General features: G+C 47.5%; 1 protein-coding gene across 3 annotated transcripts; it reads right to left on the bottom strand.

Annotated features, from left to right (window-relative positions):
- Nucleotides 1-395: 395 nt before the first annotated feature.
- On the bottom strand, nt 396-23,976 carry ZNF667 (zinc finger protein 667). 3 transcript variants are annotated; one of them, XM_061386466.1, is made up of 6 exons: nt 23,738-23,976; nt 15,265-15,428; nt 11,056-11,146; nt 9,450-9,576; nt 7,708-7,800; nt 396-3,215 (listed from the first exon to the last, which is right to left on the bottom strand). In XM_061386466.1, exons 3-6 carry the CDS (start codon nt 11,086-11,088, stop codon nt 1,636-1,638), a joined length of 1,833 nt encoding a protein of 610 aa, XP_061242450.1. In that variant the 5' UTR covers nt 11,089-11,146; nt 15,265-15,428; nt 23,738-23,976; the 3' UTR covers nt 396-1,635. The 3 variants fall into 3 exon arrangements, with proteins under 3 accessions (XP_061242450.1, XP_061242451.1, XP_061242452.1); XM_061386467.1 differs by lacking the exon at nt 23,738-23,976 and adding an exon at nt 23,129-23,211; XM_061386468.1 differs by lacking the exons at nt 9,450-9,576; nt 11,056-11,146; nt 15,265-15,428; nt 23,738-23,976 and adding an exon at nt 8,861-8,954.
- Between the last annotated feature and the right edge of the window lie 205 nt (nt 23,977-24,181).

The following is a 24,181-nucleotide window of genomic DNA, read 5'->3' as shown; positions in this document are numbered from 1 at the left end:
TAACATGTTTTAGGTTTGTGACCATTGATTTGGAACCAACATCTAGGGCAGATTGGCAGAGGACTTAACAAAGTAGAGGGGTGTGTGTACAGAACGGTAGGGAGAAAAGACATGGCCCTCCATGAGCCTTCTCTGTGTCGTCTGCTCATCCGTTTGCTTGAAGTGCTGGTTTTTATGCTGAGTTTGCACACTGATATGACAAGTTTAAATGGAAAATTAATTGTTCTATTATACTGCATGCATGCTCCCTTCATAAATCCAGTTGTTATTTTCTCAGCTGTGTTCAAAGTTAGAGTGACCTCACGTGATCAAACAATCCACATAGTTGTCTTAACAACATATGGGTATTTTCAAAAATAGCTTTTGCAATAGGAAAACACACAGAAGAGTCCAACTGTATATAAGCCAGTTCCAAAAAAGAACTCTGATTTTATTTCTTATATATTTTGCACAAACTGGAAAGAAGGACTGAACACTATTGTATATATGGTGAACAGCTGACAAGAATTAAGAGCCTGGCACATAAATGCAGGGTTTTTCTCATGTATTAGTTTAGTTTGCCATAACAAAACACCATAAACTGAGTGATGTAGAATTCATCTCTCACAGTTTTGGAGGCTGCAAGTCCGAGGTCAGGATGACACACAGCTGGATGCTGGTGAGGGCTAGTTTGACTTCTTGTGTCCTCGCACGGCAGAGATCTCTGGTGTCTCTTCTCTTAAAAACACCATTCCTATTATGAGGACCACATCCTCAAGACCTCATCTAACCCTTACTATATCCCAAAAGGCCTCAATTCAAATACAGTCACATTGGGGGTTACGTTTTTAACATGAATTCAGTCCGCGACATCCCATTCTCCACCAATCACTTGTGGCACACCAGTGTTCTTACATAAAAATACCAATGTTTATTCATATAAATATAAATTCATATACAAACAAAACAATAATTTCTCCCCATTCTGAAGTTTCTCATTCTTCAGTACATCCTGTTTTTTTCCCCATTAGCTTGTCCCAGGCTTGTTAGATTTTTCACACCATGAAGATCATATATCTTCGTATCGACAGAGACAGTATGGTAATGATTCTATCGCTCCACACAATTTTGAGTGCTATTATCTCTTTACACAGTCTTCTTTATTCTCACCCACAAGTTACTGTTAGCTGAAAATGGCACCCTGGTTTGTGAGAAAATCCCTTCTGTGATACTTCTAAGGGACAAACTCAAACTCTTTCTTCACATGACCTTAAGTCAGGCTCACAGATCCATCCAGAAAAATGGATTTACAATTTACTTTGTTGTACATGACCAATGAAATGGCTTTAAAGTTACGATGGAAATAATGTATCAGTTATTTTTATCAAATGAAGAATGCTCTTCATTAAAAATGACTGACCCAATCATCTGAGCTTGTTATTTTGAAACTAACATATATGATAAAGTCACTGCTTCAGTTGATTTCAGATCCTCCGGTCAAATCACCAATGACTTTTGTTCTTTGGCTTTCAAAGTGGGACACAAAATCAAACTGCCCCATTTTTACAGTTTGTGTTACAGACATGCATTTTCCCATGCCTCTGTCTCTGCTACTTGGCTGGCATCCCTCTCTGCTTTTACATATTTAAAACGATCTTAAGCCTTTTCCTCAGAATGTGTATTCTGATGTCGAATCAAGGATGAGCTCCGACTGTATGCCTTCCCACATTTACTACATTCATAGGGTTTCTCCGAGGAATGACTTCTCTGATGCCGAATAAGATCGGAGCCGCTGCTAAACGCCTTCCCACATTCATTACATTCATAGGGTTTCTCTCCAGTGTGACTTCTTTCATGGAGGATGAGGGATGTCCGCTGGCTAAAGGCCTTCCCACATGTTTTGCATGTGTATGGTTTCTCTCCAGTGTGAATTCTTTCATGTTGGGCGAGGTGTGCACTCTGACTGAAGGCCTTCCCACACTGATCGCATTCATAGGGTCTGTCTTCACTATGAATTCTCTTATGTCTCGTAAGAGAGATGCGGTGACTGAAGGCTTTTCCACACTCCTCACACTGATAGGGTTTTTCTCCAGTATGAATTCTCTGATGTTCAATAAGAAATGACTGGCGGCCAAAAACTTTACTACACTTATTGCATTTGAAGGGTTTCTCTTCAGAATGAATGTTCTGATGTATTTTAAGGTTGGCAGTTCCAGAAAACATCTTCCCACACTCTTTACATTCAAACAGTTTCTTTTTCTTCGTATGGACTTTCTGGTGTTGGATAAGGGATGAATGCCGATTGCAGACCTTCGCACATTTATTACATTGGTATAGTTTCTCTTTATTATGAATTCTTAGATGTAGAATAAGGGTTGAAAGCCGCCTGAATATCTTCTCACATTTATTGCATTTGTGGGGTTTCTCTGAATTATGAATTCTCTGATGAAGCATAATGGATGAAATTCTACTAAAGAATTTCCCACATTTTCTGCATTTATAAGGATTCTCTAAATGGTGACTTCTCTGCTGTAGACTGTGACTTAAGGCCTTCTCACTTTCACAAGTTTTCTCTCCAGTATGAATTCTTTTATGTATAACAAGGACTGATTTCTTACTGAAGACTCTCCTACATTTATTGCATTTGTATATTTTCTTTCCACTGTGAATTTTCTTATGAAGTAAAAAAGATGACATGCGAATGAAGGCTTTCTTACATTTTCTGCACTGGTAGACATTTTCAACAAAGTGGATTTTCTGATGTATACTGAGAGATGAGCACTGACTCAAGGCTTTCCCACAGTCAAAGACTTCCTTTTCACCATGAATCTTCCCATGTAGGAGTAGGGATGTTCTCTGAATGAAGCTTTCCCCACATTTATTACATTCAAAGCTTTTCCTTCCATTGTGGATTTTCTGATGAAGAATGAGGGATGAGATCTGTCTGAAAGCTTTTCTACAACTACTGCATTCATAAGGCTTCTCCCCAGCATGAGAGTTCTGATGGAATTTAAGAGATAAGCTTTGACTAAAGAACTTCCCACAGTCGTTACATTTTAAAGATTTCTTCTCTGAGTGTACTTTCTTGCGTTTTATTAGGACTGAATTTTTCCTGCAGCCTCTCTTTCCTGTGGGAACTTTTTGTGGCGTGGAAACCGGTTTCTGATAGATGCTTTGCCCAGATTTGTTGCACTGATTTGGAGGTAACTTCTTGGTCTCACATTTAGACCCTAAGTCTGAAAGACATCAAGAAATTCAGTTTGTTTTCCTGTGCTAAAAAAATGAAGCTGTTTGCAATAATTATCAATCAAAATAATAACAATGATGATAATTAGAGTAATAACTCTTTGAGTGTTTTATTATAGTTTTAACATAGTAAGGACTTCATAGAAATACTTAATAACAAATTCACGGAAGTGCAATTTGAAATGAATAAAGGTTTTATTATTGAATAAATATATACCATATACTTTGGAAGAAAAGCTATGACAATCCTAAACAGTCTATTAAAAAGCAGAGACATCACTTTGCTGACAAAGGTTCATATAGTCAAAGGTATGGTTTTTCCAGTAGTCATGTATGGATATGAGAGTTGGACCATGAATAAGGCTGAATGCTGAAGAATTGATGTTTTTGGACTGTGGTGCTGGAGAAGACTCTCGAGAGTCCCTTGGACCGCAAGATCAAACTAGTCAATCCCTAAAGAAAATGCTGAAGCTGAAGCTCCAGTACTTTGGCTATCTGGTGCGAAGAGCTGACTCATTGGAAAACACCCTGATGCTGGAAAAGACTGAAGGCAGGAGGAGAAGGGGGTGACAGAGGATAAGATAGTTGGACGGCATCACTGACTCAATACAATGGACGTGAGCCTGAGCAAACTCCAGCAAACAGTGAAGGACAGAGAAGCCTGGCATGCTGCAGTCCACAGGGTCACAGAGTTGGGTAAGACTTAGCAACTGAACAACAACAACATAACCACATTAAATTCCATAAACTGTTCAATAGATAAATGTAGTTTTATTGTAGAAAATGTCCAGGAAAGGCAGAAGGTAAACTACAGACAGACACAATTTGCCAAAACTCAAAACATAAGAAAAGGATGATCTGAATAGGCACATATCTATTTAAAACACTGAATCAGTAATTAATAACCTTCCAAAACAGAAAGTACCAGGCCCATGTGTGTTTGCTAGTGAAATATACAAAACATTTAAGGAAGACATCATTCCAATTCTCCATGATCTCTTTCAGAGGACAAAAGCAGAGAGAATACTTACTACCTCATTGTATGAGGTCATCATTACCTTAACACCAAAACAAGACACACCATAAGAAAATCAAAGTACAGACCAATATCCCTGTTAAATACTTATGCAAAAATCCTGAACAAAATACTAGTAAGCCAAATTCAACAGTACCTTAAAAGGATCATACAAATGAGCAAGTTGGATTTATACCTGGAATACAAGGATAGTTCAACGTAGGAAAATAAATGTAATATATCACAATCACCAAATTAAAGGACAAAACCACATGATCATCTCAACTGATGCAGAAAAAGCTTTTGACAAAATTCATCACTCTTTCATGATAAAAAACACTCAGTGAGCTAGGAACAGAAGGAACTACCTCAATTTCACACCAAAAACAGTTTGAACATTTATTAATTAATTTGAATCAATAAGTGAATTAATTCAGTAAAGTGGCAGGATATAAAATCAACACTCAAAAATCAGTTTTGGTTCTATATACTACCAATGACCACTCCATAAAGGAGATTGAGAAAACAATCCCATTTACTATAACATCAAAAAGGATAAAATATTTAGGAGTAAGTTTAACCAAAGAGATGAAAGACACTGAAAACTACAAACATTGCTAAAAGAAATCAAAGCTATAAATAAATGGAAAGACATCCTATGCTTGTGGATTGAAAGACTTACTATTGTAAAACTGCCCATACCACTCAAAGTTATCTGCACATTCAATGCAATCCCTATCAAAATCCCAGTAAAATTTTTTGAAGTAGAAAAAAGTCCTAAAATTCATATAGAATCTCAAGGGACCCTGAATAACCAACACACTCTTGAAAGAGAGAAATGAAGAAGGATGCTTAGACTTCCTAATAATTAAGATGGTGTGGCAGTGACATATACAGACCAATGGAAGAGAACAGACAGCCCAGAAATAAACTCTCATATATCTGGTCAAATGATTTTCAACAAGGGTGCCAAGACTGTCACAAAGGGGAAAGAACAGTTTCTTCCACAAATGGTGTTGGGAAAACTGGGTACCTACTTGCAAAAGAATGAACATGGACCCCTTAGTTACACTATATACAAAAACTAAGTCAAAAATAGACTAAAGACCTAAAACGTAAGACCAAAAATTATTACACTCCTAGGCAGAAAACACAGGGGAAAGCTTCAGGACACTGGATGTGGCACTGAGTTTCTTGGACATGGCATCAAAAGCACAGGCAACAAACGGAAGAAGAGAAGGAGACCACATCAAACTTACAGGGAAACGCAACCTACAGATACTGCAGACCACATATACGATAAAGGACTAACGTGCGGAATACATAAAGAACTTCTACAACTTAAAGACAAATTACCCTATTAAACAAATGGGCAAAGGACTTGAATAGATATTTCTCCAAGGAAGACAGACAAGTGGCCAATAAACATATTAAAAGATGTTCAACATCATTAATCATTAGAGAAATGTAAATTAAATCCACAATATCATCTTACAACATAAAAACAGCCTATATATATATTAAAAAACAAAAAACAGAAAACATGTGCTGTAAGGATTAGCAGAACCCGGAACCCTTGTGTGCTACTGGTGGAAATGAAAAATGGTGTAGCCACTGTGGAAAATGGTATGGTGGTTCCTTAGAAACTTAAAAACAGAACTACCATATGATTCAACAATACTAACACTGGGTATATATCCAAAGGAATTGAAATCAGGATCTTGAAGAGATTTATCTGTACACCCGTATTCACTGCAGCATGAATCACAGTAGCTAAGATGTGGAAGCAACCCATATGTCCACGAACAGATGAATAAATAAAGAAAATGTGGTATATACACACAGTGGAATATGATGTAACCTTAAAAAAGAAAATCCTGTCATGTACTACAACACGGATGAACCGTGATGACATTATGCTAAGTGGAAAAAAGCTAGTAACAGAAGGTCAAATACTGCATGATTCCATTCATATGAAGTATCCATAGTAGTCAAAATCATACCAAGGGTTGAGTGGTGAGGTGGAAAGAATTAGTATTTAGTGGGTATGGAGTTTCAGTATTGCAATACTTAAAAAGTTCTGGATACCTCTTGTTCAACAATGCAAATATACTTAATTGTACATTTAAAAACGGTTAAGATGGGAATTCCCTGGCAATCCAGTGGTTAGGACTCTATGCTCTCACTCCCAAGGGCACAGGTTCAATTCCTGCTCAGAAAACTAAGATCCCACAAGCCAAGCAGCACAGTCAAAAAATAAATAAATAAAAACTAAATTTAAATGGTTAAGATGGTAAATTTAATGTCATGTGCTTTTTACAATTAAAAAATTAAACTCATAGCTGTAAAAATGAACTAAAAACAAAACAAAATTTAAAAACCCATAATTTAACCAATCAAAGAAGAATCTATTAATACTAGAGAAGGAAATGAGTTCTTGAAAAGCAGTCAAAATAAACGCTTATGGGAAAGATTTTTAATTTTTTTTTAAGGAATGAAGACAATGATGCAAGTCAGGTCATTATAAATACAATCACTAGAGAAGTCAGAATACACACACTTTCTCTGAAGGGAAATATGAAAACCAAAGCAGGATGGGGATGAGGCTATTAAAACCTGAGCTTCTGAGACCAGAAGCTGGGGTTCAAATCCCAACTCTGGTGCTACTTCCCAGCTAGGTGAACTTGGGCAAGTCACTGAACTTCTTTGGCCCTCAGTTTCTTCATCTATAAAATCGGAATAAGAAGAGGATCTACCTTATAGAGCTGCTGGGAGGAACCTGAGTATCAAGGACTTCCCTGGTGGTCCAGTGGTTATGAATTCACTTTGTTATGCAGGATACGCAGGTTCAACCCCCAGTCAGGGAACTCAGATTCCACATGCCACGGGGCAACGAAGCCTGTGAGCTCTGGAGCCCGTGTGTCATAACGAGGGAGTCTGTTTGGCAATCCAGCATGATACAACTAAGACCAGACACAGCCAAATAGGGAGAAGGCAATGGCACCCCACTCCAGTGCTCTTGCCTGGAAAATCCCATGGACAGAGGAGCCTGGTAGGCTGCAGTCCATGAGGTCGCTAATAGTCGGATACGACTGAGCGACTTCACTTTGACTTTTCACTTTCATGCATTGGAGAAGGAAATGGCAACCCACTCCAGTGTTCTTGCCTGGAGAATCCCAGGGCCAAGGGAGCCTGCTGGGCTGCCGTCTATGGGGTCACAAAGAGTTGGACACAACTGAAGCGACTTAGCAGCAGCAGCAGCAGCAGCAGCCAAATAAATAATTTATTTTTTTAAAGAATATCAGATACCTAGTGAGAGGCTTGTTGAATATTAATTATTCTCCCTCTGGGGACACATACTGAAGAGACTTGAGTTTTCTGCACAGCCTTGGGGTCTTTGAGGTGGAGAAAGTGGCTCTCAACTATTATCTTAAAGATGTTGCCCTTTTATGATGGAAGGCACTCACCCAAGCCCCGGCGTCTTTTCACTGGGTCCACCATCCAGGGTGCTTTCCCTTTCTCCAATAAGGTGATCACGTTTGGTCTCCGAAAGGAAAGTCCTGCAACACAGGAAAAACACTGGAACTGAGCATGATGTGGGCACCACAGCTATTAGAATCAGGCTTTGTCTCAAGAGAAATGGGGTTTATTCATGCAAAAGGAGCACAGAGGATGTGAAGGGTAGGTGGAGAAAAGGATGAAAGGTCAGTCATAGACAGCATAGCTATTCACCTCTAACTCTACAAAACCAACTACTCTGGGGAGGAGCTGGAGCAGAACTCCCGAGGCTGGTCATTTGGTGACAGTCTTCCCACAGGCGAGCCCGCATCCTCTGGTCTGCTGTAACCCACACTCCCATGCCAGCTGCTCCCTGTCAGCATCCGCCAACAGCAGTACTGGCGGTTTCCATTTCTGCTTTGCTTTTTTCCGCTGTGACTCCCAGAACGAGCCTCATGTTGCCCTCTCAGCAGGATAAACAAAACAGGCAGTGCTCCCCTCTCCTTTTGAAATCTGAGTCCTATTCCCAAAGTCCTTAAAACTCCAAACTCTTCCCTCTGTCCTCCCAGCCCTAGGATGATGTGTCCTGCAGTTACCATCTGTTACCTCAGCGTCCAATATTCACCTTTTAATAGTACCTGTTAAAAGTCAATTCTTTAAATTATTTCTCTCAAAAACAAGTCCTCAAAAGGTTATATATATAGTTACTATTGATATATGACCAATACCTACCACTCCTAGACATACACCCAAGAGAGATGAAAATATGCACCCACACAAAAATTTGTCCATGAACATTCACAGCAGCAGATTCATAACAGCCATACAGTGGAAACAACCTAGACGCCTATCAACTGGGGAATGGGAAAAGAAAAGGTGGAATATTATTTGGCCATGAAGAGGAAATGAGGTACTGATACATGCTACAATGCAGATGAACCTCAAAAATATTACCTTAAATGAAAGAAGTCAGACACAAAGGACAACATATTTAATTTCATTTTTATGGAACACCAAGAATAGGGAAATTCATAGACAGAAAGTAGATAATGGTTTAGTGTTTGCCTAATCTGGGGGCGTTAGTTGGCACAGGTAAATAAAAAAGTGATTGATGATAGTTACAGGCTTTCTTTGGGGGGTAATGAAGATGCTGGAGAAGACTCTTGAGAGTCTTGGACTGCAAGGAGATCCAACCAGTCCATCCTAATGGAGATCAGTCCTGGGTGTTCATTGGTAGGATTGATGTTGAAGCTGAAACTCCAACACTTTGGCCACCTGATGCAAAGAGCTGACTCATTCGAAAAGACCCTGATGCTGGGAAAGATTGAGAGCAGGAGGAGAAGGGGACGACAGAGGATGAGATGGTTGGATGGCATCACCGACTCAATGGACATAGGTTTGGGTGAACTCCGGGAATTGGTGATGGACAGGGAGGCCTGGCGTGTTGTGGTTCATGGAGTCGCAAAGAGTTGGACACGACTAAGTGACTGAACTGAAGATGTTCTAAAATTGACTATGGTGACGGGTGCTCAAGTCTGTAAATACACTTAAAAAACCAACTGAACTGTATACTTCACATGGGTGAATTATACCTCAATAAAGCTGTTAAAAAAAAAAAAAAGCCAAACTGGAGTGGCTTCTATTTCCCTGACTAATCGATTCATCTCCCTCAACAGTCCAGTTGTGGATCATGGGAGCAGGAGAGCCTTACCGAGAGAAACGAGGTTCTGGTAGTTTTCCAACATGACATCTTCATACAGATCCTTCTGAATGGGGCTCAGCCATTCCCACTCCTCCTGGGAGAAGTAGATGGCCAAATCCCCGAATGTCACTGGTGCCTGAAATGGAAAAGCAGATGTCCTTTCACTGCGGTCTTGTGCTGCCACACGGCTGGAGAAAACAGTGGACTTCCAAACATGGAAGACACATGATGCCAGGGTTCTATTAAGGAAACACTGAGGTTCTGAGATCAAAAGGGGCAGTTGTAATAAATAAAACACAATGCAATATGATACAGCTGGTGTTAAAGGTTTTGTTCCATCAACTTGCACATCAACTTGGATTTACACGGCACTGACAAAGACAAGGCATTCTTCTAGGTACCCTGCATGCACTAGCCCATGTTAGGCAGTGACTGGGGCACTGCCCAGAGGACCACAGCAATGGTACAGATACGGGAACTGAGGCCGAGAGAGGTGAGGTAACTTACTGGAGGTCTAACAGCTTGTAAATGGAGAAGCTGGGGTTCAGTCTGGGCAGTCCTGCTTCTGATTCATGTCCCTAACCAGATGTGAGTGCATTATACATGGCAAAATTTTTGCAGATGTTATCAAGGTTAAATCAGTTGACCTTGAAATAGAAGGAAGTAGCCTGGATTATCTAGGTCGGCTCAGTGTCATCACAGGAGCCCCCAGGAGCAAAGGATTTTCTCCAGCTGGCGGAAGAGGAAAGCGGAAAGGGAAGTCGGGGAGATCTGCAGCATGAGTGGCACTGGACCTGTTGATGCTGGTTTGAAGATGGGACAAAGGGAGCCACTCGGGAAGCAGAGGAGAAGGAATGAAATTCTGCCAGTAACCACTGAGTTCAGAAGAGGACCCTGAGCATCAGATGGGACCACAGCTGGCGGACAGCTTGATTTCACTCTTGTGAGACCCAAAACAGAGGACCCAGCTAACCCAAGCTGGGTCTGAACCCTAACCCACAAACTTGTGAAAATAAATGTATGCTGTCTTGAATGGCCAAGTTTGCAGCAATGGGGATCGAATACACACAACTTAAAGGGCAAAAGTGTCCATTATGAGAAACTGCATTCAGGAGGCTTACTGTAGAAAATTGCTTGACTGCTAAAATCTTGAAACATGCCTATCATAGGCGGCTGCCTCACTGGCCTGGGTCCAACTAACTCTACCTGAATACCAACAGGGTCAGAAGTCTCGCAAAGTTAGAGAAGTTTCCTCCTCATAAATACGGGCTGTATAAGTAGAAACAACGGCAACATTAGAGATTAACTCTGGAGGACAACATCTAGCCCTCTGCCCCAGCAGGTCCCACCTGGGCACTCATGTCCACCTTGAGAAATCACGGTGTCTCTGGCCTTCTCTCTGGGGAGGGAAGACAGGCAGAGCCCCTGGAGATGCTGAATGCATAGGTGAAAGGTCATGCACACACTGAGAAAAAAGGAGAGGGGGCCCCTACTCACGCTCCCACCCTCTGAGGTGATGGAAGGAAACCAGGGACCATGTCTTCATGGGGCCGGAAGGAAAGAAATGGTTTCCTACAAGGCAGAAGAACTTTCCCGAAGGAAGAGCAGTACTTACCTTGGACTTGGACTTCCCCCGAGCAGCAGGCATCCTCTCCTCTGTCTTAGGGCTCACAGCTGGAGGAAGGAAGAGCACTGAGAAGGTGAACCTGGGGGAGAAGAGAAGCCGTGAGACTGCCTGCGCCATCGGGAGGGCCCACAGCCTCCAGGCCCACACCTTGGTCACACACACACACCGGGTAAGTCAGAGCATTGTCTGAAACATTGCTGCCCTTTCTCAGCACCAGGGAGAAGCTGCAGCCAACACCGTCTATTCCTGAGATCACAGGAGGCGCCAGGTCAGGAGACAGTGAAAGGGGCAGACGCCCGCTCTTCAGCTGACAAGTAGCTGTGGCGTGCCCGCCACGTGCCAGGAGCTGTCCCAGGGCCTGGCGGGGAAGCAGAGTCAGAGCAGAGACGCACCTGCTCTCGGTCCCTTACGTTTCAGCAGGGAGGACAGGCCCACACAGAGTCCAGCGTGAGCCTCGATCCCTGCTGTGAAGGAAACTGGACCTGAGCAGGGAAGGAGGGGCAGGCGGCGGGGGAGGCCTCTCAGAAGAGGCCACCCGGAGCCGAGGTGTGACTGCAGCACACGCATGAGTCACCTGGGCACGGGGAGAAAGACATTCTGGGTAGAGGTACAGCAGGTGCAAGAGCCCTGCAGCAGGCACACGCTGGGCGTGTGGAGGGCAGAGAGAATGCAGGTGAGCAGAAGCACCGTGAGAGAGCGGGGAGATGGTGGGCCTGCGGCGGGCACACGCTAGGCGTATGGAGGGCAGAGGATGGTAAGTGGAAGCAGCATGAGAGAGCGGGGAAATGGTGAGCCTGAGGTGACTGGGGTCAGGAGGGGCCGGGTCATGAAGGGGGTGACAAGCAGTATGGAACTGATCTAAGTGTGATAAGGTGTGAGGAGGGATGGTAGTTGAGTAAAGGAATGATGTGACTGACTTAACATTTAACAAAAATTTTTCTTGGTGGCTATGTGGCCAATACTATGAACGTGTGTTGGTGGGGTATGAAGGAGGAAGCAAGAGCTGCAGAAGGGGCTCATTAGACAGGTGCGCAGAAATCTGGAAGAGAAACCTCAATGGTGTGCACCAGGGTGAGAGAGTAAGAGCTGAGATGTCAAGAATCACCTCCAAGGGAAGCCCTCTATCACCCCGTCACTCTATACCTGTCTCGTCCAACGTGAATACCAGTGGACACTGAGTTCTGGAAATAAGAAACTGTTTCATTTTATTTTATTTCAATTCATTATTAAAACTATAAAAATGATAACTACTAGAATCATCAAATTAAAATTTATCACTAATCTAAGATTAAAAACTGATCCTTAGTTCAGTTACTGTAAAACTTTTAAGTATGTCTGGAACAGGTTGGGTTTCTTTCTTTGAGCCATGCCATGTGGCTTGTGGAGTATCTCAGCCCCCCAACCAGGAATGGAACCCAGGCCACAGCAGTGAAAGCCCAGAATCCTAACCACTAGGCCAACAGGGACCACCCTCCAATAATAAATTTTACAAAATTTAAATATAGATCAAATATCTCCAATAAAAATTAAGTGTCTGGATTGAGGTGCACTCTAACCATAAAATACATAACCATAAAATACATGATTTTAAAGACCTAGTATGAAAAAAAAAGAATGTAAAAAATCCCATGGGTAATTGTTTATATTGATTATAAGTTGAAAAGGTAATATGTCAGATGTACTGTATTGAGTTTTAAAATGTATTATTAATAAGACTACACAATGTTGGAAAGACAGTCTCTTCAACAAATGGTGCTTGGAAAACTAGACAGTCATATGTAAAAAAAAAAAAAATGAAACTAGATCATTCTTTAACTCCATACACAAAAATAAGCTCAAAAAAGACCTAAACGTGAGACTGAATACTATAAACCTCCTATAGGAAAACATAGGCAGAACACACTCACATAACCACAGCAATATCTTTTCAATCCATCTCACAAAAAAATGGAAATAAAAACAAACAAAAACAAATGGAATGGGACCTGCTGCTGCTAAGTCGCTTCAGTCGTGTCCGACTCTGTGCGACCCCATAGACGGCAGCCCACCAGGCTCCCCCGTCCCTGGGATTCTCCAGGCAAGAACACTGGAGTGGCTGCCATTTCCTTCTCCAACGCATGAAAGTGACAAGTCAAAGTGAAGTTACTCAGTTGTGTCCAACTCTTAGCAACCCCATGGACTGCAGCCTACCAGGCTCCTCTGTCCATGGGATTTTCCAGGCAAGAATACTGCAGTGGGTTGCCATTGCCTTCTCCAGGAATGGGACCTACTCAAACTCAAAAGCTTTTGCACAGCAAAGGAAACAAAAAACAAAAAGACAGCCCACAGATTGGGAGAAAATATCTGTATCAATGTGACTGGTAAGGGATTAGTCTCCAAAATTTACAAACAGCTATGATACTTAACATTCAGAAAACTAAGATCATGGCATCTGGTCCCATCACTTCATGTCAAATAGATGGGGAAACAGTGGAAACAGTGACAGACTTTATTTTGGGGTCTCAAAAATCACTGCAGATGGTGACTGCAGCCATGAAATTAAAAGACACTTGCTCCTTGGAAGCAAAGTTATGACCAACCTAGACACCATAATAAAAAGCAGAGACATTACTTTGTCAACAAAGTTCTGTCTAGTGAAAGCTATGGTTTTTCCAGTGGTCATGTATGGATGTGAGAGTTGGACTATAAAGAAAGCTGAGCGCCGAAGAATTGATGCTTTTGAACTGTGGTGTTGGACAAGTCTCTTGAGAGTCCCTTGGACTGCAAGGAGATCCAACCAGTCCATCCTAAAGGAGATCAGTCCTGAGTGTTCATTGGAAGGACTGATGTTGAAGCTGAAACTCCAATCCTTTGGCCACCTGACACGAAGAGCTGACTCACTGGAAAAGACCCTAATGCTGGGAAAGGTTGAGGGCAGGAGGAGAAGGGGATGACAGAGGATGAGATGGTTGGATGGCATCACCGACTCGATGGACATGGCTTTGGGTGGACTCCGGGAGTTGGTGATGGACAAGGAGGCCTGGCGTGCTGCGATTCATGGGGTTGCAAAGAGTCAAGACATGACTGAGGGAGTGAACTGAACGGAACTATGATACTTAACAGCATCAAAACAAACAACCCACTCAAAAAGTGGGCAGAAGACCTAAGCAGACATTTCTCCAAAGACGACACACAGATGGCCAATTGGCACATGAAAGATGTTCAACATAGCTAATTATTAGAGAAATGCAAATCATAACTACAGTGAGGTATCACTTCACACCACTCAGAATGGCCATCATCAAAAATCCACAAACAATAAATGCTAAAGAGAGGGTGGAGAGAAGAGAACCCTCCTACATTATGGGTGGGAATGTAAACTGGTGCAGCCGCTATGGAGAACAGTATGGAGGTTCCTTAAAAAACTAAAAGTACAGCTACTATGTGGCCCTGCAACCCCAGGCCTGGGCATGGATCTGGAGAAGAACATGACCTGAAAGGAGGCATGCACCCAACGTTCACTGCAGCAGTGCTCACAACAGCCAAGACATGGAGGCAACCTACATGTGCACCGACAGAGCAACGGACAAAGATGTGGACACACATACAGTAGAGTACACTCGGCCATTAGAAAAACGAGACAATGCCATCCGCAGCAACACGGATGGACCTAGAGAGTGTTCTACTGAGTGAAGTCAGACAGAGAAGGAGGAATACCGTTTGACATCCCTTACACGTGGAATCTAAAAAGAAATGACACAAAAGAAGTTACTTACAAAACAGAAAGAGACGCACAGAGAATGAACTTATGGTTGCTGCAGGAAGGTCACGTACACGCTGCTGTAGTCTGCAATGTCTGCCGATTTCCATGGTGTAGAGACTGCCATCAGAGTGTGCTATAAGATATCGAACTGATGCCACTGAACCTGAGGCTGGGGAGACGTGTGCCCCATGGGCTTGCGTGAGCCGGGGTGGGCCAGCTCCAGCACTCCACTGCCATGCGGCCTCTAAGCGCTTCTGACTAACATCCCTGCACAGCAAAGGAGGGCTAATGTCTAACTCAGCAGCCTGAGAACACCCCAAAGCAGCTGCCCAACACATAAAACTCCTGAAGTCTTCTGTTTTTTTTTTTTTTTCCTGCAACAACCGTATGACTTTTGCATTCCACATCATGATAAATCTGTGTTAATATAAAAACTGTATTTAAAAGTCACTTACCAGATTCTTCCTTTCTGGTTCCTCAAGTCAAGTGGACTGCTCCAGGAAGTGGCATGGCGTCCATCCTGTGGTTTCTCATAGCTGCTTGTGCTCGTCACACACCGTGAATTGAAGGTGTGTGATTCTTGTTCACGAAGTAATTTCCTCCAAGGAACTCGGCACAGCTGGGAGGAAAGAACAGCAGTTTGTCGTTAGATAATTCTGGATTCGAAGTTTGCCTCTGCCGATTACTGGCTGTGGGAGAGCTACATAGAGCCTCAGCCTGCTCATCTGTACAATGGGGTAAACACAAATCTGCCTCGCCCTAAGCTGGCAGAAGTTGACCTGAGTTACCCTCAACTACAGGCACACAGCTATCTCTCGCCTTCCTTTTCCTTTTTAATTTGGTATACACCAAGCATCACCAAGGACGCCTGACACCCACCAAGAGGGCTGCGGCAAGAATTCTCACACAGGGCTGCTTAGAGAGACCGGCGACTTGGCAATACCGCCTAAGACTGAGGGTGCACATACTGTTTGACCCAGGTATTTCTGATACGTCTTTGGACATTCCTGCGTGTGTGTAAAATGACAGGGTTTGCAGGAGGAGCCAGGGCAGTGCTTTGGTGGAGGGCATGCATCTGGAGCCAGGTGGTCTGGGTTTAGCTTCCAACTTCGCCACCCACTTCCTGAGTGACTCAAATGCCCTCCCTGACCTCTCTGGGCCTTAGCTTCCTCAACAGCCAAACGAGGAAAATAACCAGGACAACTCCACAGGGCTGCTGTGAAAATTAAATGAATGAAAACACTCAATGAATTCAGGGGAGCACCAATGCTAAACAAGTGTTAGTGTTTACATTATCATTACCTTACTAAGTCCGAGCTCCAGTGCTCAGCATATGACAGACCAAAGAACCAAGAGACGAGCTGCTGGAACAAGGAACAGTGACTTTATCTGGAAAGCCAGGAGATGAGAAGGTGGCGCACTCATGTCCCAAAGAACCACCTTGCCCGAGTTAGAATTCAGGCTTCTTTTATGCGAAAAGGGGAGGAAGTAGAGGCAAACATTTCCTGGTTCCAGTCAGCCTCTGAAAGGGATGCGTTAATTTCTTCCTGCCTGCAGTCATTCACAGGTGGCCCTGGTCAGGATGATTCCAGAGACCTAAACAAAGGTATTTTACCTCCATGCTCATTACCTGGCAGACAGAGTTCCCGGAGATGGGCCACTGTGTGTAACTTAAGCTTACAAGCAATGGCCCTTTAGTGATTAACCTGTAATAGAATACTAAGGTTCTCCCCATTATGATTAACTACCTGTCAAGAGCCTGGAAACAACTGCCTATCAGTAAGAAAAGGAGTGAACGCTACATGCACATATGGGGCACCAAGCAGCCTGACAAGGAATAAGGCAGCACTACACCAGTGGGTCTTTACTGGGGTAATTTTGCTCCCAGGAGATGCAATGTCTGGGACATTTGTAGTTGTCCCAGCTTGAGGGGTGAGGTGCTCTAGGCATCTAATGGGCAGAGACAAGAGACGCTGCTAAACATCCTATAAGTTTCAGGACAGTGCCCGGAGCACAGAACGAACAATCAGGCCCACGATGTCAGCTCTAAGGAGGCCAAGAGATCTGCTGTGCCTGTCGTGTGTGAAATGATTTCCAAGACATGGTATAATGATGGAGAACAGGTGTAGAGGAAAATGCTTAGGAGAAAAAAAAAAAACAGGATATGAATACTTGAGTGAAAAGGCACAGACAAGTTCTGGAAATGGAATAAAGAAGTTGGTAGCAATGACTGTCCCTGAAGAATGGAATTGGGTCACTAGGTTTCAAAATTCCCTTTTCCCTATCTACAATTTGCCAAGTGCGCAGACAATCACCTCTTCGAAACAATAACACAAAATAAAGTGCTGGATCCCACTCTACATCAGGGGAGAGGTCTAAACTGGGCCTGTGTTCTGAGTCCCAGACCACAGGGTGGGAAAGGGCTGTGCAATTTAATTTAGCACCACACTAAAGCCTTGCTCCTAAGATGAGGATGGCTAGAACCTGGATGAGTACAAGCTTCAAAACTTACTGGTAAGCTCTACCCCACACTGCTGCCAGTGTTGCTGGCTCCTGGCTCTGGATACCGTGGGGCCGGAGCCTCAGCCCTGACTGCCACCCCCGGCCCAGGCAGGAAGGAGCCAAAGGTCGTGGCGGTGGGCAACAGGGGCCGTGGCGAGACGTCGCTGCTGGTGGTGCACGGCCAGGGCTCCTTCCCTGAGCACTACGCCCCGTCCATTCAGCAAGGACATGGACAGCATGACTACGGGCAGCAGGGCGGCGGCCAGGAACCCCCATGACACTGCTGGGCACGAAGACTATGACGGCTGCGGCCCCTGTCCCACCAGAACACCCGCCTTGTGCCCACCTGCCAGGATGTCACGAACCCCAGCAGCTATGGCAACGTTCTCACGGAGGGCTTCCCTGAGGTCACACGTCTCTGCGTGGGGTCCCCATGCTGCTCACTGGAGCTGGGGAAGGACGCGGAGTGGCTGCACAAGCTTCAGCAGGCCCTGCACTCCCGGGCTCCCTGGAGTCCGGCACCTGCACGCAGGGCCAGCGTGCCCTCTACCTGGAACGTTCTGCCGTTTCGGGAGAACGAGGAGGACATCTAAGAGGCCGCCGAGGCTGCCCTGAGCACTCGGCAAAAGGCACAGTGGCAGAAACAAAGGGGCTGCGCCTGTGGCCTGGACACCTCCCGGCGGGCACATGGCCCCATGGCAGGACGGACAGTGCCCAGGTCCGCACGCACAGACTGCCCTCCGGATCCGGCCCCTCCTCGGCTCTCAAAAGGCGCTTGGAGCCGGGCGTCTCCAGGACCTCGTGTCTGGGGCCTGTGCTCAGGCTCTTGGCACATTCTGGAACTCTCTCCTTTCCCAGCTGGGGCTCTGACCACAAGCTCCCCTCCAGCATGGTGACAATGGTGGGGAGGGCGGATTCTGTCCCTCTGGACCCCGAAGCTGGCATCTGTCCTCAGGACTCAAGAGTGCCCTCATCACAGCCAGCCCCCAGCTGTGTCAGGCCCCGCACAACAGGTCCTCAAGGCCTATGCCTGAAACACGAAACGACGTCCGGCATGTGGACAAACGTGGACCTGGTGGCCTTCCACAGCTCCCAGGCCTGCTCTCCCAGGCCACCCCTCCCTGGGCTCCTGAGAAGGCACGGCTGCATCCTCCAGCTTCCAGCTTTCTCCCCTCAGGAACTCGGGCAGCACAGTGGGGCCGGGGCCCATGAGGGGACATGGGCCCCAGCCCTGGGCGTGTGGGCTGCACCAGCCCCCTCCCACCTCCTCGTGCAGAGGACTTCAGTCTCAGCCCTCAGCCCAGCCACCATCTTTCCAGGGCTGGACGCACAGGAGGCAGAGAAGAACTTCTCTCAAAAAGCATTCCCTGGACCATCTATCTGACTCCTGCTCAGCGACCTGCAACCCTCCCCCCACCAGTACTTGCCAGAAACCCGAGATGAAAAGTGACATCAGCTCCAAGTGCCCTTGGGCAAGTCGGGTCTCTCTACAGACTGTTGCCCCACCTGCAGAAGGACAGCACTGGCCTATTAAACTGTCATCACGCTCCCCTCTGTCCCTCACCAGCCCCACTTCTGCTGAGAGGTGGAACCACATGTGGAAGCCAGGCCATCCTGGCCACCCGAGAGAACAGACTCGATGAACCCCCAGCACAGATTCACCGAACCTCCTGGAAGGTCTGAGGTCCGGGACCCCAAGTTTTTAAACAAGTGCCCTGGGTGACTCTGATGTCCCGCGGACTGGGAGCTGGTGGCTCCTGAGTAAACCTGGGAATCAGCATTACCTAAGATGAGCTCATGGTAGCCTGTGGTTCCTGCCCGCCCTGGTTCTCTCCCACATCAGCCCCCTCCCTGGCCCAGTGCTTCGGCCTCCAGTGGGCCTAAGAAAGAGAATTCTGAAGTCCTCCCTACCCAACCTAGGTTCCCCAAGGCCCAGCCATGGCCTGGGGAATCAACAGAGCATTGTGTCCAAGACCTCGTGGAAAAATCATAGTCTAAGGCAGAGGTCCATAAAATACAGTGTGGGGGCCAAATCTGGCCACTATTTTTGTAAAGTTTTGCTGAAACACACACACACACACAAGTTACTGGACAGTGGGACTTCCCTGATGGCGCAGGGGATAAGAATCTGCCCACCAGTGCAGGGGACACAGGTTCGATCCCTGGTACAGGAGGATTCCACATGACGTGAAGCAACTAAGCCTGTGCACCACAATTAATGAGCCCTTGAGCCACAACCACTGGGCCCACATGCTGCAACTACCAAAGCCCGCATGCTTAGAGCCTTGCTTCGCAACAAGAGCAGCCACGGCAATGAGAAGCCGGCTGCTCACCACAGCTAGAGACAGCCTGAGCAAAGCAACGAAAACCGAGCACGGCCAAAAATAAGAAATAATTTTTTTTTTAAGTTACTGGACAGTGGCATGCCTCCCTTCTGGGCACAGCACCCCCGTGATCCGGGGGGCTCTGCTGGGTGTCGAGTTGGGGACGGGTCCTGACACACCTGAAAGGCACAGTCTCACTGCCTCTGTTTAGCCAGCCTGTTCCTGCTGTACCACCTGTCTAGTATTTTAAGCTCACTCTCACCCTGAACCTGAAAGCCCCAGATACCAGGGATACAGGAAGGTACTTTTTCCAAAGACGCAAACACAGCTGAACAGAAAACACAGGCTTTGCAGCTGAATGTCAGCCCCGCCATTTTCTCTGCTGGGCGTGGGAATAGATTTGACTTCCTCACTTAAAATGGGATGGGGCTAGGAATGTCCCTACTGCAGCCAAGTGCAGCGGTCAGGACTGCCTTTGACAAGATACTGGAAGCACCGGTCACTGGTATCTCCTCTTCCCTCCCCACCATCAATTAATTTCTCTTATACTGAGAAGCCCCAGAAGAGCCCATAAACTTCTCACAGCCATAGCTCTCAACCCTGTTTGTACACAGTCATCTCTCGGGAGTTTTTTTAATTAAAAACTGATGGCGGGGCCCGATGCCGGAATAATCAAGTCAATCTCTGGGACCTGAGTCCAAGCATGTCTTATTCGTATCTTCTAAGATTTCTACTCTATGCAAAGCCACAGGTTAGAACTACTGCCCCCGTCTTGGAGCCCCAGAGATCTCCCTGTTGAAGCCCAGACCTGAGCACTGGAGAGAAGAAAGTCTTTGATAAGCTCAAACTCTTATATTCCCTGATCAAAGAATTTCAAGGACGGACTTCTCTGGTGGTCCAGTGGCTAAGAATGTGCCTGCCAATGCACAAGACATGGGTTCAATCCCTGGTCCGGGAAGATCCCACATGCCTCAAGGCAACTAAGCCCACGTGTGCCACAACTACTGGGCCCGTGCTCTAGAGCCTGGGATGCTCTGCCACAAGAGAAGCCACCACAGTGAGAAGCCGGCGCACTGCAACTAGAGGAGCCCCTGCTCCCCACCACCAGAGAAAGCCCGAGAGCAGCAATGAAAACCAGTGCAGCCAAAGATAAGTAAATAAATCAATAATCTTTAAAAAAAAGAATTCCAAGGAATCATTCCTGGCTTTGGAGTTAACTGAGACGTCCACAGGAAGCCTTGGTGTGAAAACTGAAAATGCACCCGCTGTCACCGTATTATCCCTTCACCCTGCTTTACTTTTTAAGACACTTATTGCCACCTGCTATAAATTTAACTTCCTCTCTCTACTAAATGCAAACACCAGATGAGTAGAAACCGAGTCTGTCTTGTCAGCCTGGCCCACGGCAGGCATCTGAATGCTGAGTGAGGGATGCCTCTCAGAGCCTCCCCAGGCTGCAGGCCACAGATAACCTTTCCTTCTTTCTCATCTCCACAACAATATCCCTCTACCCCCTCTCTCTTCGAGCCCCCTCCCTCTCCCGCCCACCCTCAGGCCCTGAGAACGTTCATGGTGTGCCCTCATCGTGCTCCTGTACACTAGTAGTTCTTGACTAGGAGGACTGTATCCGCCACAGGACGCCAGGCTGTGTCCAGAGACATGTCTGCTTGTCAAAATTGGTGAAGCAGGGCGTGCCACTGGCTTCTAGCGGGTAGAAGGCAGAGATAATGCTAAATATCCTACAATATATAGGATAGCCTTCCCCGGTACCCCATTCCAAGAAAAAACTATCTGACCCTAACCATCCAAAGTGCCAAAGCTGAGAAGCCCTGGACAGGCTGACAGATGTCTCCAGATCTCTGTGTTACTTCTCCCCAGTTCCTGCCACTTCCCATCTTGGATGGCAACCGCAAGCGCTCCCTCGGGACAGCTCCATCCGGGAAGACCCTCTGCTCCTGCCCTCCTAGGACCCTCACCAAAAAATTTTCAATGTAAGCTTGACCTAGACTTTAAGGTTATTTTACCTCTTGACTTGAAACCCTTTCCCTGGGGCTCCACTTTTTGCTTTTCTTCCTGTGTGGATTTTATTCTCTGTGAAATCTCTGCAATTATTGCACTAATAATAAAGCAATTATCATTTATATATTGCTTACTTGTGTCAGGCACTTTTCGATTGGGTTGATCAAAAGGTTCACTCGAGTTTTTCCATAACATTTTACAGAAAAACCCAAACAAACTTTTTGGCCAACCCAGTACTTAACATTCACCACAAGCATAAGATCAGTACTACTATCTCCATTTGCCAGGGGCAATATACGTGACCTCTCCGCAAATCACACAACAACTGAGGGATGGAACCAGAAGTCCCAGAGTCCCCCAAGCTACACTGTTAGGAAGCAAACACACAACCATATGCAGTCACAAGTCCCAGAGACCAAGGAAGACCGCATGCGTGTGGTCTCTGACTCTGACTCTACGAACTGCAGCCCACCAGGCTCCTCTGTCCATGGGATTTTCCAGGCAAGAACACTGGAGTGGGTTGACGTTTCCTCCTCCAGGGGATCCTCCTGACCCAGGGATAGAACCTGCATCTACAGCATTGGCAGGCAGGCTCTTGACCCCTGTGCCACCTGGGAAACCACGGCTGACTCTGCCCTCCCTTCAGATGCGTTACTGCAGTAACAGACCCAAAGGAGCAACTGGGCCAGAAGGGTTCAGCTCCTCAGCTTCCAGGACGGCCGCCCAATCTCAAGTTCAGAGACGAAGATTCCGCTAGCATTCCCCACTGTGCCCCCACCTCAGGGCGGGGACAAGGGCACACGGCCACCAGGACGACAGCAAGCACCCAGCGCCCGCGCCGGGCTGAGCCACGCTCCGTCCTGGGTATTCGGGTTTCACGGCGTTACCCCAGGTAACCGTCCCAGCGCCGACGCGGGTGCTGTCATCACCCGATTTTACCCAGAAGCCTGCACGCCTGCGAAGCCGCGCAGCGTCCTCCCCACGGGGACCCTCCTCCCGCGGCCGCAGGGACAGCACGACGGCGCCGTGACACCGCCACCCATGCACAACCGCAGGGCCGCTGACGCCGGACAGCCACCGGGTCAAACCACGCAGCCACGCCAGACAGCGCCACACGGCCACTTACATGGCCACGCACGCGAACGCGCTCCAGCGGCACAGCCACACTCACGCGCCGCCCCCGGCGCCCTCCCACAGGCGCAGTCGCTTCTTCCTCGCACGACCACCACAGACCTCGCGGGGACACACGAACGCGGGCCCGACGCACGTCCCCGTCCCCACACGGCCGGCTCCGTCACAGACCCGCAGAGACGCCACCATACGCCCTCCTCCCCTCACAGCACGGCGCCGCCACCACACGCTTCACACAGAGTCCTTCATCTCACACTCCGTCACCACACGACCAGACAAGGCCCCGCGGGCGGTCGCGGGCGCCCAGACACACAAGCTCAGCCAGACACACACCCACACTCACCCCGTCCTCCCGGGTCGCGTCCGGGCGGCGACCACAGCAGCTGCGCCGGCACCTCGCGCGCCCCTGGCTCCCAGTTCGCTCCCCACGCCTGCGCAGTCCCCTGCGAGACCCCCGGGCCCTCGCTGCCGGGCCCCGCCCCGTCACGCGCGGGACACGTCGACGGGCCGCGGCCCCGCCCCCAGGGCGTCCCCGAGCGCGCGAGGCCCCGCCCCTAAACAAAGCCACGCGGCGCGCAGGCGTTCATTCAGCGCTCCCACCGGCTCCGGCCCGAGGCTCCGCCCCTCACACGCCGGCCGCGGCAGGCACGCTCGCGCAATCCGAGCCGCTCTTGGGGGCGTGGCCCCGCCCGAGGCCCCGCCCCTGCACCAAAGCGCGCAGGTGCAGGGTGCGCTTTGCGCTCCCGGGGGCCCCACCTGTAGCAGTCCTTAGGCGATCACGCAGACGGATTCAGGTGCTGAGGTCCTGCCTTGGTCCCTTCAGCCAGACCCAGTCTCCCCAGTTCGCTGCCCTCCTGGGCATCCATACCTACACGCTCCTGTCCGGGGGCTTTCCGTCCCAACACCCTTCCCTCTGCCCCCAGGGCTTAAAGGGCCGTAGAGCCGGGCTCACCCGGGGCCTGGAACGCGCGCGCTGGCGCCTGCGCACCGCGAGCTCAGGCTGCTCCTCCCAGAAGCCTCGTGACTTGAGGTTGCGGGATCCCGGCTCACGGTGGCTCCGATCTGTCTGACCCAGAGTCGAGTGGACCCGGGAGAGGGGCGAAGGGATGGGTCTCCAGGACAAGGGTGGAATCTCGTTTGCGACTTGGCAGAACGAACTGCCCCAGAGTCCTTTGCGCGGCGCCTTTCGAGACTCGGACCACACTTCCCAGGAGCCTCTGCGGCCTGTTTCCACGATTTGTGATGACGCGGCTGCGTGTGGGCCCGGCGGGGACGCGGGCGCCCTCTTGTGGCGGCGCGTAAGGGGACCGCGAGACTGAGACGATGGGAGGTGTGAGCTCGGCCCTGTGATGTGGGCGTGCGGGTGCCGGGTTGCGATTGTGCGTTGTGTGTACGT

The sequence above is a fragment of the Bos javanicus genome, chromosome 18 (genome assembly GCF_032452875.1).
Source record: "Bos javanicus breed banteng chromosome 18, ARS-OSU_banteng_1.0, whole genome shotgun sequence".
NCBI classification, from domain to species: Eukaryota; Metazoa; Chordata; class Mammalia; order Artiodactyla; family Bovidae; genus Bos; species Bos javanicus.
The sequence above is the reverse complement of the archived record's forward strand: the minus strand, read 5'-3'. Positions and strand labels throughout refer to the sequence as shown.

Bases quoted from the DNA above. Each gene is read 5' to 3' on its own strand.
- ZNF667 (XM_061386466.1), bottom strand. From the start codon at position 11,088: ATGCCTGCTGCTCGGGGGAAGTCCAAGTCCAAG. The intron at 9,577-11,055 runs GTAAGTACTGCT...TTTCCATTTCAG, and splicing joins GGGGGAAGTCCAAGTCCAAG to GCACCAGTGACATTCGGGGA. The intron at 3,216-7,707 runs GTGAGTGCCTTC...GATGTCTTTCAG, and splicing joins GAAAAGACGCCGGGGCTTGG to ACTTAGGGTCTAAATGTGAG.